Raw genomic sequence first — 15219 nt, 5'->3', positions numbered from 1 at the left:
GGTCAATGAGTAGGCAGCGCAGATGCGGCGTGTTACCAATCGATCGACGATTCGACGTCAACCAAACGTATTGACGGTCTATCGATAGATCGAGTTATAGTCTGAGAGAGAAAGTCTTCAAAAAATAAATTGTATAGTGCGATTGTCTTGCGTTATTAAATATCTACATGAAAATATTTGTAAGTCGTCGTTTTGCAGGGGAACTGCAGAAGCAAAATGGTGATGATAATGCTGGACCCATAGTTTACCAAGAAATGCTCCACTTTTAGCCACTCATGTCTACACATTTGAAAGTTGTACCCAGTAAGTAGGTACTTTATGTCCATTTCATCCACCTGGTATTTCTTTTAATTCTGTTAATCCTGCTCGGTAAATACCTAAAAATATTTTCACAATACATCACATACAAAAAAACTGTATCTAAACTTGAAGAAACCAAATCATTGCGCGTAGGCATAAAATACAACTTTCACCTAACACATCTACAAATACATAATCTTTGTCCAAATTAGCATCATTTAACGGCAAATGCGGGTTACCGATGATCGATATTATTGCAGGCGATGCCATCGACGTGGCCGCGTGAACACCATGAATGACTCCGTGACTACGTGTAGCCCCATTAATGACCATGTCATACCTATTGACATGAATGACCATGTCATACCTATTGATCAATGACCATTTCATAGGTATTTATCGATGAATGTATGACTTATACCAGTTTAATTAGGAAGTGGACAAGGAGTAGATATTATAGAGAGAGCAGAATTTCTGCGCAAAGGTTGTCAAAAGTAGTTGTTTTATATACTATACTTTTCCTCAAATAATTTAGGTTATTTACTGATCTTTTATCAGCGACTTGTTTTCCCGTGAATTTCCCCACGTTCCGTGGAAACAGCTCTATGCAGCCGGCAAAAAAATTATATAAGTATATTACCTGCCTCAAAAATGAAAATCGAACGCTGATTCGAAATAGTTTTTCAAATCGGTTCAATAGTTAAAGTAAGTAAAGAAAAAAAGAAATGTTTCCTCTTTATTATATAAAAAAAAAAGAAATGGAAACATTTCTTTATTATATTAGTAAAAAAAATAGAAATAACAGTAAATAATATAGATTACGTCTGGGCTTGCGAGGCATTTCCGAATTCTTTGGCAGTCTTGATTATTAATCGACCACCAATTTCCTGACATAAATATTTGGTATTTGAATATATTGCAAGCTAGAGATATTTAGGAAGCTACAGGCCTAAATCATATTACTTCTTAAAAAGAGTGTCTATGGAGTTTCTTGTCGGCTCTTCTCCTTGAGACCAACTTTTTGGAACCGTGCAACGAGCATGACGCTTCATAAGAGCCTGCAATGGCCTATTTGAAATAAAATCATTTGAACCGCATTCAATTCTTAGTGATATTATCTTATTTATATATAACAAATACTTTAAATATGAGTACATAATACTTTGTTTAAAAACGGTATCACATGTTTACACAAACAAACGTCAGTAGTATGTAATCCATCATAGTTGCGTGCGCGCAGTGCTTGGCCTCGGGTCGTTTACCCCTGGGACCTGAGACCTGTCCTGTGAGCTGTCACCGGCTGCTTTCTCGGAAACCTTAGGTACAACATATAATTCATACTTACTTAGATCAATTTTAGATATCGCCAGCTGCTAAAACATAATAAATACAAAAAGTTTTATAAAAGTATCTATAGGTATTGCCTCAATATTCCATTAATTTTCGAACATGCGATTTTCATATTTGATTTGCAAATTATTTCCACGTATTTTGTAGCCCCACCAGTTGTCTGTAAGACAACTTAATATAATAATATAATAATAGAAACTGCTCATATTACACTTTTATCTCACTGTTACACAAAAATCATTAATTAAATCAATAATACAAGTTACATATAATTTCGCTAGTTAACATAATATATTACAATATATTCAGCAGCCACGAAACATCGACTTTTACTTTTAAAGTGAACTGTGATTGGTCAATATTTGTCAATTCATGCGAGTACGTCGGTAATTCGCACTTGTTAGAGATAGTACTCTTGATGTGACGCGCATGGGCACGGCAATGTTCTAAATTAGTGGGCAAATAACTACATACAAACTAAGTCAGCTTAACTTCGTAAGAATCATCATTTTTCAGAAACAAGTGCATGTGTGAAAATGCTATAAGGAGTTTTTTGGTTTCATCATAACATTACCTGACTCCATGCTGCCACCAAGAAAACCTAAGCAGAATTTATTTTGAAAGGTTTTTCTCCCCATTTTGCCTCCATACGTCTCGATCTTTTGCGTCTTCCCACCAAATTTGAAACGTTATTTCGGAAAAATACTTTTTGTCGATTTGGTTGAATCATATCTCTCAATCTCTTAAAAATTACGGTGATAGAAGAATTGTAAACTTACTCAAAAGTTATAAAGCTTGCTTGAGGGTTTGGAATCATATTAATAGAGTGGTGCACTTAAATACGACATTAGAGATGTCCCAAGATGGCCTGTCTTCAAGTTATAGTCCTACAGTGCAGCCAGTGAGTCGATGGCTCTTCAAACTAGCTCCACCACTTCATATTATGTTGGGCTTTAGATAATCGAATTGACCTGGAATTTTGTCTAATGCAGAGCTGTTAATAGTTAGAATTTATTGCCAAATTAGCTGTACCCTGCGGTTCCACCTGCGTCTTGAAATCTTGACAACTAGATAAAAAATGCCTATGTCATGTACCAGGTTCTAGACTGTCTGTGTACCAATTTTTATTTAAATCAGTTCTGTAGTTTTGGTGTACAAGCGAGACAGACAGACAGAGTAAATTTCACATTTATAATATTACGTAAGGATTAGCAGTTTATTTAATTTCTGAGAAGTTTAAATAGCAGACTAGTTTTTTTGAAAATGATATCTAAGATAAATGTATTATCAATGCAGACTGGTCAAGCATTTTAAAATTAAAAAAAAAACTATTTCTTTAGATATTTTGATTAGGTATAAAGCGTAACTTTTCATAGCATCAAGTAAATAAAACACAGTTCATAGAGAAATAAAATCATTCACCCAATAAGCATAATAATGTGGACATTACGGTACATATTAGCTAGCTGGCAGTGGGTTCGAGTCCGGACCTGTTTCCAACTGTAAAGTGACGGTAACGGCTCGAAGTTAAAAGAGAAAGTTCTTGAAATAACGTTTAGTTAGTCGTGTGATCACTCGAGACACTATTATTTGCGTACCTACGTAATCGACGGGCCTAGCCTTTTACTATATGTCGGGTAATATGGTAAGCTGGTCTCCATGGCAACGGCATAAATAAATACACAGCCTTTTGTTTTCTATGGCCTATTGTCAACAGTACCTACGCTAGTTAACAAAATTAAGATTTAAAATACTAAAGTTTCATAAAAACACATGCTGTATAATACCAAAAACAATAACAAAGAGTAGACCACAAAGAAAGGACAATAAACCGCACTAATGGCCGAAAATACCGCATAAAATATTAATGGACTGTCAACATACAAGATATCAGTAAAAACAAACAAATTAACATTATAACCATACAATAAATACTTTTAAAATCAAAAGCCGTCGCCATAATTCAAGATTTCATTGACCAATAAAAGGATCACGTTCATTCGGCCATTAATCTTTCAAAAGTGGGGATATGTTGCGTGGGCGCAGCCGGCGGGATCAAAACACGACGGATCGTTAATTGTGCGGCCTTGCGGACTCCCACCGGGGTAACGGGACTTGCCAGACGGACTGGGAGCCACAGATTATTAGGCTTACGTGGAGAGAGGATAAAAATTTTATGCCTACGAGATAAAATTTTCTTGGAGGGTCGGTATATGTTTGTACCACGGTTGATACCGTTGCCATCGGCCTCGCCAACCCTTTATTTCCCGGAGTAAATTTTCCTTAAACAAGCTATTGATAAAAAGAAGGCAACACAATGTATAAAAAAATCTTTTTCGTTTTAAAAAAACCCTCTTAAATCTTAGGAAATCCGAATAAGATACTTTACTTATGAATACGTTTATTACAGGATTGCAATTTGGTATCCTATGGAATCGTTCTACTTATTGGATAGAGACGAGATGTATATTATGTAATAGCAAAAGTCTGTTTTACGTTCCGCTCAGTTTTGGTAGATTCTGAGCCTTATTGACATGTATTTTGATGTTTAATTTAGACATCAAGAACCCTTTAACAATTCCACTGTCCCAGATCCTAGACAACTTATGGTACTGTGGAAAAATAAATATAAATGTGTCACGTCTGCTTCATTGTTAGTTTTTGTGACATCACCGATATCAACAACATTACAGCGCGTGTTACATCGACTCATGCGCATGTATTGATATAATTTCAATACTTTAGTAACATCACTTTTTGTACAGCCGTATACGGCTCGGATTTACAGTTGCTTCCCATCGTCCTCGGTAACCGTTATGTATAAAATGTACAATAAAAGTATCTTATTTCGATGTACTTATGATATAAGGGAGAAATATGTGTCACTTTAAATGACGTAATTCAGCTCCAATTTAAATTGGAAATTAAGTAGTAAAATAAGGGTTAGCCATTATTTAAGAGGTGAAAGAAATATTACCTACTAGCCGTTTTCCTGCGGTTTCATCCGCGTACCGTAGAAATTACTGCCCGTACCGGGATAAAATATAGCCTAGGGAAGAGTGTAGCTTTCCAACAGTGAAATAATTTTAAAAATCGGTCCAGTAGTTTAACCAACTAACATACTTTTCCTCTTTATAATCATCACCATCATCATTCAGCCATAGGACGTCCACTGCTGAACATAGGCCTCCCCCTTAGATCTCCACAGATACCTCTTTATAATATCAGTAGAGAATGTATTTAATAAATATTATTTATTATTTCTCGAAATCCCAAATGCATATGCAATAAAAAGTAGCCTAGGTATGTTGTCCAGATCTGTAAGCATAAGTATTAATGCTAAGTTCATTCTGCAAGCTAGTTCAAGCTGAAGTAGACTTTCTACAAATACGAGAAAGTTCATAGGAAATAAAACAAATCAATCGCATTTTTTGTAAATCTTTATTATTAATTTCTCATGCAATTCCATAAAATCCAGCTCCTTCAAACTGTCTTAGGTAGACAAGTAGGCACGTTCCAGTCCAGTCAAGCACCTAGCTCACTACGTAGTATCACTGAGGATTCACTTCATTCAACCTGGAACAGTTACAGAATACCATAAATTTACAATAAAGAAAAAACTATCCCAGTAAACGAAATCTGAAAAGTATTAATGCCCTTCATCAGATAGTTTGAAATAGGGGCGGGTAAACTCAATCTATTCTGTGGTAGGAAAATTATTTAAATGAGTGTAACGACTGAATACTGAAACGCCTGTAAGCTTTCTCTTGGTTTTGCAATTTTCAGACATTAACCAAGCAGTGCAGAAATGTTGTAAAGTTGAATCTTCAATGCCCCTCAAATAATATAATAGCCCAAGAGCCAGCGGCTGCCAAACCTTGGCCTATAATGGCGCTTCAGAGATCTGCTACTTTTATGGCATAACACACATAAGGTGACGTAGCAAAAAAATGTAGGTATAATACAGTTTGTAAGGGTATCTAACATTTAGTTACTAATATCTGACAGCGATACTGATGATTTTTTTTATACATAGGTAGTTTTAATTTTGCCTTTGTATAGGTATTAGGTAGGTATGTATTTGTGTAAATAGGAGTTTGTAAATAGCTAGTTATCTGTACTATATAATATTGCAATATTAATGTTAAGTTACTAATACCCAGTCCTTTTGGTCAATTTTTTTTATATATTTTTTTCATTATTTTGGCAAACTTAACATCAAGCTAGCTATGTCTAAAGTAAAGCACTAAACAGATATATACCTAGTATTAACACAGCACTGCCAGCCCTCGGGCTCGCACTCGGTGCCGTCCACCAGCTCGGCGGGGGGGTCACACCGCACCCCCAGCAGCCGGTGGATGCACTGACCCGGACAACGCGGCCATGTCTCCTGCAGGTAAGGAATAAGAAAAAAAGAAAGAAAATGTTATAAGCCTTCCTTCACTTCTAAGCTTCTCGAAATGATGGGCGAAAGAATTAACATATATAAAACTCGGAACTAAGCTCCTCCTCTTTGAGGTGTCGGTTGACATATTACAGTGCACGAGCATTTGCGCAGACACAGGTGCACTCACTATTCCTTCACTCTCATAGCCCGATAAAACGGCAATCTGGACAGGAGCGGAGAGAGATCAGGCGCAGGACCGACATTTACGTGCTCTCCGATGCACAGGTGTATCAACCACCAACTTCCAGGTTTCGGGCTGTTTTGTGAAAGTTTCTAGATCCCACAAAGCTTTTTCGGCCCGGAAAACCCGAGTTTGAGTGAATGAATTCAATCAAAGTTAATTTATTTAGTCGGTCTGATACCGAACAAATGCTTGTGTACTTCTAAACAACTCCATACTGATTTATGAGCAAAAATCAACTATCGGCCGTCTAAATCTTTGTAGTGTACCTACGCACACTCTAATACTAATTTTCCATTTTACACACTGATTTGAATTATAATTTTCCATTTTACTCACAACAGTAGTAGTGGTAGTCTTGATAGTCGTGGTTGGTTCGTCCGGTGGCAGGCAGCAGAGCATGTCTCCAGGACACGAGGCATCCTCGTCCACCTTGGCACAGAACAGGGAGAACAGCCCTGACTTGCATTCACCCGCGCAAGGGGGACCCCGCCTCTATTTTATTGATGGAACAAAAACTTTAAAATAAATTAGGGGGTATTTTTATATGTAGCTTTATGTCTATTTAAACAATGAATTGAATGTTCTCTATTTCTCCATTTATGTATCAAACAAAACTACTGAACCGATTCCAATGAAATCTATGTTAACCTTTCCCGATGGAACTAGCATTTATCTCTCAGTCAAATATTAACCAATCGTCTCAGCCATTTTTACTTGAGCTTGTAATCGACAAAGAAACTTACTTCTTGTATCACGCCATCACGCGTAAACAACTGGACCTATTGAGCTCAAAATTAAAGGGGAGGAAGTTTAGACTCGGGAGAAGGACATGCGATAGTTTTGCCACCATGCTGTTACGGGAAGCAGTTATATCGAGACACGGGTGTAGCCGCGGGCAGAAGCTGGTAATAACTAAATAGATATGGACTTACAATAATACTAAAGCTAGGTTGTTTAGTGGTGGTTATCCCGTCGAGGTCATAGCAGCACACCATGGAGTTGGGACACTCCCCTTCTTCGTCAGGATTGTAGCAGTGACTGTTCACCGGGTCCACGCAGAAGTGACTGCATGGTCTCGGCGGACTCTACAAATCAGAATATAAAAATGAGACATTAAAAATGAACATATAAAATAAGCAGGTAAAGGTTTCGAACTAAAAACAGAACAAATAAGTATTTTCTGTTTTTACTTCGAAAGTTATTTGATAACTTAATAATACGTCCAAGGCCGGCTGTTCTCATAGAAGGTTATCAGCCAGCTGCGCAGGACATATTATAGTGCATTGATTGCACGAGCATTCGCGCAGACACAGGTGCACTCAATATTCCTTCACTCTCATAACGCGATGGGACGGCAATCCGACACCACCGGAGAGAGATCAGGCACAGGACCGACATTTACGTGCTCTTCAATGCACGGGTGTATCAATCACCAACTTCCAGACTACGGGCTGCTTTGTGAAAGTTTCTAAAACGCCCAACCCGAGAATCGAACCCGAGACCTCGCGCTCAGCAGCTGCGCTTGCGACCACTATACCAACGAGGCAGTCTAGAGCTTTAAAACATACTCGATAACTTACAGGAGTACTAATAGTAGTGGTAGTGGTACTGGTAGTGGTGGTAGGCTTCAAGAGGTTGTCGAGACAGCAGCCTTGCTTCCCAGGACACACTGCTGCATCAGCGAGGTTCTGGCATCTGAATACCGCCGAGAAATGGTCCACGCACTCCCCTCGGCACATGTGGCTGGCCTTTGGAAATAAATTAATAGGTCAAAACACGCTTATACAAATGCACGTAAGAAACAAAATTCAAACACAGCTGTGATACGATATATATGACCTACATAAAAAGATTGATGTATTTACATGTTGTTTGGGTGAATTCACAAAGAAATTACTGTTTATTTTATGCTATAATTAGAATAATAATATTTAATCCATGTTACCAAGTAGAATAATGTATAATACAATAGTTGTAAATAACGTAGTTTTTAGAATAGTGTTAAGTAAGTAGATAAGTCCTGTGATGATAGTTTTAAGGTGGTTTAATAATAAATAAATAAATATTTTTCTTCCATTGCTCTCTGTCAGACGTCATACTAACATCCACTCCCTTCTTATTCATGTCCTCTTTCAGGCAATCAATCCATCTTTTCCTCGGTCTACCTCTGCCTCTCCATCCTTCCACATTCATACTTAGTGCACATCATCAGATCAATTCTGCAGTATATTGTATTGTCATCAGAATTTCATTTACTCTATCTAAAAAACCGCATCAAAATCCGTTGCATATTTTAAAAGATTTAAGCATACATAAGGGATATAGGGACTGAAAAAGCGACTTTGTTTTATACTATGTAGTGAAGTTTAAAACTACTTACAAGGTTGTTAATAACAGTAGTACTAATGTAACTATCTTCGATCTCGTCGAGGCAGCAGCGAGTCATCCCGGGGCACGCGCCCGCGAAGTCCACGTTGCCACAAATATCATGAATCGGATCCACGCAGTCACCTCGGCATTTGTTCTCAGGCCGCTGTGTCTATTTTTCATTTGTAAATACATACATATTAATAAAATACTAAAACATAAAGAAAGTAGGATTCCAAGTCAGGCAAATGTATTTTTTTAAAAGTAATACGTACTTTCCAAAAAATGCCTTAGGTACTTTATAAAGGTGAGTGGAAAAACATCTTGAGGAAACGTGTATTTTCAAGCCTGAAATTGCAAAACTGCCCAGAGCAAGTGAGGTGGTCAATTCTTCTGTATATGGGAGGACGCAGTACTCTACTCTACACAGTGGGACATTCAGGCCCAAGTCCAACGACAACATAAACGTCAGTTTTCTTAAATCTACTGTTTACTATGATTTTTTACGTTCAAGTTTCAAAGTAGACAGTTATTTATTTTTTTGATTGATGTTTTATATTTACGGAAATAATATATCTTACATTAAGTGAAACTTAAAATAACAATAAACAAAAGATTATTTACAAATTATTAAAAAAAGGCAAGGAATTACTATTAAAGTATTAAAAAAACTCATTCACATCGCTGTCAACGGGAATCGTACCCACAAGGCTGGCTGCATTGCCACGCTGAATGGCAATGCAAATTCTTTGACCGAAGTATAGGCCAGCATTTTGGTCACGAGTGGACTCCACTAATCGCTTGCAAATTGCATCCACACAGCTCGCCGTAGGTACTGGGAAGGTGCAAGGGTGTCGACGCATTTTGCAGTTGTTTTAAGAAAAAACTTAGGATAAAAAAGTGTATGTTGTCTTTGAACTTGAGCCCAAAAGGCTGATGACGTTGTTAAAACTCACAGTAGAAGCAATAGAGGTACTTGTGTTTCTCTCCACGTCGTCTATACAGCAGAGTTTCTCGCCGTCACACGAACCATTGCGGTCCCATTTAAAGCAAAAGTCTGACATAACCTTATGGTAGCAAAAGCCGCGACACTGGTTATAAACAGAAAGGCTTATTAGCATACACACAAATAATTAGAAATGCCTTTCCTTGCTGAGAAATGGGCAGCAGAATCTCCGAAGCAAAAATATCCCACATTGCGCTCACCAACACAAAGAGGGCAAATCCCCCCAGCGCGGGGAGAGACCCTAAAGTTTGTTTATATTTTCCCAATTTAAAAATTCTTTCATACCCTACTAACGACCCGCTCCGGTTTCGCAAGGGATAACATTATTTCCACACCATTTAATGTCATGTTATTAATTTATTATACATATAAACCTTCCTCTTTAATGACCATATCTGTTAAAAAAACGGTTGTGTAGTTTTGAAGTTTTAAGCGCACAAAGGGACACAGGGACAGAAAAAGCGACTTTGTTTTATACAATGTAGTGATTAATAGACGGAAGAGTATTCTTCGAGTTCACAAAGTATTGCGGAAGCCAGTAGGGTCCTACAGTGAAACTTACAGTTGTAATGTTAGGTTTGGCGGTGGTCTGCTGGAGGCGGTCGAGGCAGCACCGGTTCATACCGGTGCATACCGCTTGCTCGTCCAGCTTGTCGCAGGAGACTGCGAAAACCGGAGACACGCAGTCTCCGAGGCATTTGGGGCCGGGCTTCTGGATTTTAGAAAAAAAAAAAAAAGCATATCAATAAAAATGAAACAGAATAGTGACGGTCAGACCGACTTTCGGTCTCAGCGGCTGCATGGTCTAAGATAAGTCTTATGAACTCCCAATTCACGGAACGTTCAGACGGTAATTCTAAACGACCAAAGAGAGATCCATGAGAGATCAGAAGCGACACTGACGTGCTCTCTGGTGCAGCTTCTGGATTTTAGACTACCCTGCTAAAGTTTACAAGGTGCATGTAGCTGGAGCAAGTTAATATGTGCAAGTGACAAGAGCACGTGGGTGCGTATTTTTTGTATTGCGACCCACACGTTTTTAAAATGCCTCAGCGTGGATAGGTACTCTTAAACCCTTAAAACATACAAACCCGAACATACTACCTATATAACCTATCTATACTATATTTTCTTGGCCGACAAAGTGTACCAATAAGCTGAATGACTCACAGGTGTAGTAGTGGTGATCACTTTGGTATTCGAGGGTGTCTCCTTGATGACGCAGCAGATTTTGTTGTTATAACACGCCATGTCGTGCTGGACGTGGTCGCAGAAGAGAGCGAAGACTCTGTCGACGCAGTCGCCGGTGCAGGGCCGCTTAGGGCTTCGCGTTGTCGCTGGCATCGTCGCTGGCTGTGGACAGTTAGGTCACAGCATTAGTTGAAAGATTTTCGGCAAAATTAGAAAGAAAGAAAGAAAATATTCACGCCGGTGTGACACATAGACAAACAAAAACTATAGTAAAAACTGAAAATAAACGACTACAACAAGAAAACAAAGCGAGAAGAAAGTGCCTACATAAGTAAGGCGGCCAACCATCCCGCATTCTGCGGGACCGTCCCGCAATACTTGACGAAATCCCGCTTTGAAATTATTAGTAAAATAGTCCCGCAAAACGTTGTATGCGTCCCGCATGTCCCGCATCCCTATTTGTCTACCACGCTTCTACACAACACCCACCTGCGCGCACGCTCAACAGTGCAGGAACACAGATTACCTATAATATAATCTCGTTCTCTTTAATTCTACTGAACTCGTGAGGCCTAATGATTTTGAAAATAAGACATTAGTGCACGCTGTGACACGATATTGATAGGTTTAATTATAGCTTTTTGCTTACGGTTTTTATTTTATCAGTTCCGTCCGATCATTTTTCAATGCCCCTTTTCACGAAAGGTTAAGTCCCGCATTCAGTTTTCGGAAAGTTGGCCGCCTTATACATAAGGGGAAATATGCGTCACACCCACGTGGAACGGCCCTCGCTCAGTATAATGCTGAGACCCTATACGGGACAAAGCCTCAGCGATAGTGTTTGGAGAAAAGAAGACACGCTGACAGAATTGTGTTCCTTGATGCCTGTAGCACATCTCCGCTGCGAAACCCAAAGGGCGAAACCGCCATAGTTTCGCTGTGAGTTGTGAGTTGTTGGGCGGCGAAACAATAGCGAAATTCCCTGCTCTAACGTACAAAACTGACTATGACGTTGTCTCTTTCTAACATGATTTCGCTCATTTGCTTAGGCGCCGTCTACATCTCCGCCCTGGCGGACAACTGGCGGACAACGGGCGGAGATGTAGACGGCGCCTAAGCAAATGAGCGAAATCATGTTAGAAAGAGACAACGTCATAGTCAGTTTTGTACGTTAGAGCAGGGAATTTCGCTATTGTTTCGCCGCCCAACAACTCACAACTCACAGCGAAACTATGGCGGTTTCGCCCTTTGGGTTTCGCAGCGGAGGTGTGCTACAGGCATCAAAGTTTGTTCAGCGGCGTTCTATCATTTCCTCATTCTAGTGTCATGTAAGATGTAAGAAGTAGTGAAGCGGGTGTTTTATGTTTTCGACCTTCAAACACTACTGATTTTTAGCCTACTTTCAACAAAAGTCTTTTATTTTAAGGAACGCCGTTATGATGATGTTTTTGGCGTGTGGAAGACTTAGCAATATGTTTGGTCCTATATAGTTGGGTAGTCAGTCATTAAACTTAATATTTACACTTATATTCTACCTTCCACTGGAAGCCGAACCCAACATAATTGGGGAAAGGCTCGGGAGATGGTGACTCCATCTTGTTTTTGTATGACATAGGACTACTTTTCTTAGAAAGCATCAATTTTGTTTCTACTTGTGTCTTTGGCTATAAAATGTCTTTTTTGGGTCCAAATACTTACCGAAACTGTCGGCCTCCTGATGTCAAACTTCGTGTCATTAATCTGTCGCAGGATGGTACTGGTCTGCTCAGACACGCAGCAGACCTTTCCCTTGACACACAAATCCCGGGCATCCATGTACGCCTCGCAATATTGCGCGATACGCAACGCCACGCAAACCCCGGGACACGCAATGTTACCTGGGAAGATGTATCAGAAATTGCAACAGCAGAACAATACAAACAATTACGTAATAAGCTATTGTATAATCCTGCGATCTACTATTAGAGTGTCCGCGTATTGTTTGTGTTTGTATCATTCTACAATTTAATATTAGAGTAGCACACTGCAGACTTTAAGTCGGCCGATAGTTTTTTTGGAGCTCGTAAATCAGTATGAAGATGAATGGTAGCACAAGCGTTACAAAGGTGAGGTATTTTGCCGGTATGAAATCGACTGAAAACTTTGTGTGGAACAAAGATGCTCTTAAAAAAAAAATTGCCAACTTTCGGGCCAACTATCGGCTGACTGTTTAGTGTGTAGTGTACGCTATGATTAAAGAATATTCTATTAATTCAGCATTCATCATCATCCTTTTGCACTTATTCCAATTTTGGAGGACCTAATCATATCTTCCTCGTACATACTCCTTTCTGACATCATCACGCAAGACTTTCCAGTCATATTGTTAGCACCTTTCTCATAATCCGTCCATTATTTCCTTGATACCACTTGGATGTTTAGACAAATTGCATTATACTCGTACCTACATCAAGATACTGACTCAATACCATACCTAGTTAACTGAGACATTTATATTAGGTACAGTCGCGGACATTAATGGTTGAGCCACTTGAAACTGTTCGAAATTAACCCGTAAAATGATTATTGAGTAAATTTTACCATTTAAAAACTGAGGGTCAGGATTAAGGTCCAGTTGATCACCTGAAGTTCCTAGTCTTGCGTCTTTCCTAAGTGTACCTGATTTTGCGAATCTATTAAACTAAAACCATTAGTCAGCGACTGTACCTAATGTTTATGAAAGCCGGCAAAACCACAAACAAAGACGTGTGCTAAAAATAAATACAGCACTTGGAAAAACCCGATGATATGTATGTATTTGTACCGACAAGATCATCGACCCCCGAAAGAACCGGCCAATAGGATCCACAAGGCATTTGGAGTATAATGGGTAGTTCAGTTATGATTATGACTCTAAAAAATAAGATTTCAATTGGGAGCGAAGTCATATGGCTCCGGTAAAGAAGGCTCTGATGATTGAGGTGCCAAAAGTTCCCTCAGGACATGGTAACTGTACAGTCTTCAACTGTTGCTCACTTGGGGTAGATACAACATAACAGTTTGATCATCACTGTTGGGATTTACGACCCCATTTTTTTTATGGGAAATCCTCTTGAACTTCCTTCGCCTGGGGAGGGGCGAAGGGATGAACTGGCTAAACCACCCTGGTGTCTCTCCGTGCACTGGAATCCAAATTCTTCCGCAGAGGATTTATGACCTCAACATCAATTCCTTGAACCTTGCAGACTCAATCTGCGGAGTACGGTGCGGTTTTCATTACGAAGGGCCTCGAAGTGCCTCCATCAATATAGAATGTACTGTTCCCAACTTCCCTCATTATCACAACGTATCTTCTTCATGCCTCAGCGTTGTTAGCATTGTAAACTAGTGAGAGTACCTACCTATTTGTGAGGGCATAAAAATAGGTATGGTATTGTTCCATAGGTACTGAAGTAATCGTATCTACATGGCCAGTAATGTTATGTTTATAACGGAAAAACTTTTCAAATTATTTAAAGTAGTGCCATATCAGGTCCAACTCAAACACTCAAGTTTTGCGGAGGCAAGAAGAAACTCTCATCAGATTGAGCAATGGCAATGGTAAAGCTATGAAAACCAAACCTGATCAGAAACTGTCAATGCTTATCACCGAGGATCCTCAAATTGTAGGTAGCCATATTTCACTGGTTACCGATAAAGTGTCAGTTAGTTCTCTCACAGTTAATGCTATCTGCCAGATAAAGGCTGTATATTCTGCCAGAGAGACCAGAAAAAACAAAGCTATTTAGCTAGTTCATCTGTGAGAAAAGGTCCTGGTCCTATCAGACACTATCAAGAACCGGTGAAACTGGTCCAATGTTTGTTTGTCACTTCTCTTACCAGGATGGTGTGTCACTGCGGCTACGGTGGTCAGAAACACAATTCGCGCCAATAACATGATGACGTCACAATTATACAGCATCTTACATGACGCGTCCACTGTCCGACTCGCGCGCCTGCGAACTGCTATCCTACTCTGTGGATGTAGGTACGTACCTACGAAATTAGTTCGAGCGGAGTTAGGCGATTGAATGTGTTAAGATTAGTTAAATTAGGCAAAACCTACGACTAATCCTTACTAATATAACGGATGTGAAGGTAATGTACCAAGGTCTGATGACCTATCTGAAAAATGAATCAGCTGAACCGATTGAGATGACATTTAACACAGAGATAGACCTTCACGTAGGCTTTTTTTTCGAGTTATGGTAGTTTCAAGCAACGCGAGAGAAAACTCACAGGTGAACCGTAAACCTGTCAATTTATTTATAACAAAAATAACTTAAAACCTTGATGAAACCTTGGTAAATGTCCTAATGACATAACGATTGCAGAATTCACATATTTTCTGCCTCC

General features: G+C 39.2%; 1 protein-coding gene across 2 annotated transcripts; it reads right to left on the bottom strand.

Annotated features, from left to right (window-relative positions):
- Positions 1–5104: 5104 nt before the first annotated feature.
- On the bottom strand, positions 5105–14817 carry LOC110376770 (protein masquerade). 2 transcript variants are annotated; one of them, XM_064040869.1, is made up of 11 exons: positions 14704–14817; positions 12544–12722; positions 10825–11007; positions 10217–10366; positions 9605–9739; positions 8662–8820; positions 7862–8029; positions 7214–7366; positions 6618–6773; positions 5913–6040; positions 5105–5226 (listed from the first exon to the last, which is right to left on the bottom strand). In XM_064040869.1, exons 1-11 carry the CDS (start codon positions 14783–14785, stop codon positions 5202–5204), a joined length of 1518 nt encoding a protein of 505 aa, XP_063896939.1. In that variant the 5' UTR covers positions 14786–14817; the 3' UTR covers positions 5105–5201. The 2 variants fall into 2 exon arrangements, with proteins under 2 accessions (XP_063896939.1, XP_063896940.1); XM_064040870.1 differs by lacking the exon at positions 9605–9739.
- Positions 14818–15219: the final 402 nt, after the last annotated feature.

Source organism: Helicoverpa armigera, chromosome 23 (assembly GCF_030705265.1).
Source record: "Helicoverpa armigera isolate CAAS_96S chromosome 23, ASM3070526v1, whole genome shotgun sequence".
Taxonomy (NCBI): domain Eukaryota; kingdom Metazoa; phylum Arthropoda; class Insecta; order Lepidoptera; family Noctuidae; genus Helicoverpa; species Helicoverpa armigera.
Note: the sequence above shows the minus strand (reverse complement) of the source record. Positions and strands in the feature narration are given on the sequence as shown.

Bases quoted from the DNA above. Each gene is read 5' to 3' on its own strand.
- LOC110376770 (XM_064040869.1), bottom strand. From the start codon at position 14,785: ATGCTGTATAATTGTGACGTCATCATGTTATTGGCGCGAATTGTGTTT. The intron at 10,367-10,824 runs GTGAGTCATTCA...TCTAAAATCCAG, and splicing joins TGATCACCACTACTACACCT to AAGCCCGGCCCCAAATGCCT. The intron at 8,030-8,661 runs GTAAGTAGTTTT...TTATTTCCAAAG, and splicing joins CTACTGTTATTAACAACCTT to GCCAGCCACATGTGCCGAGG.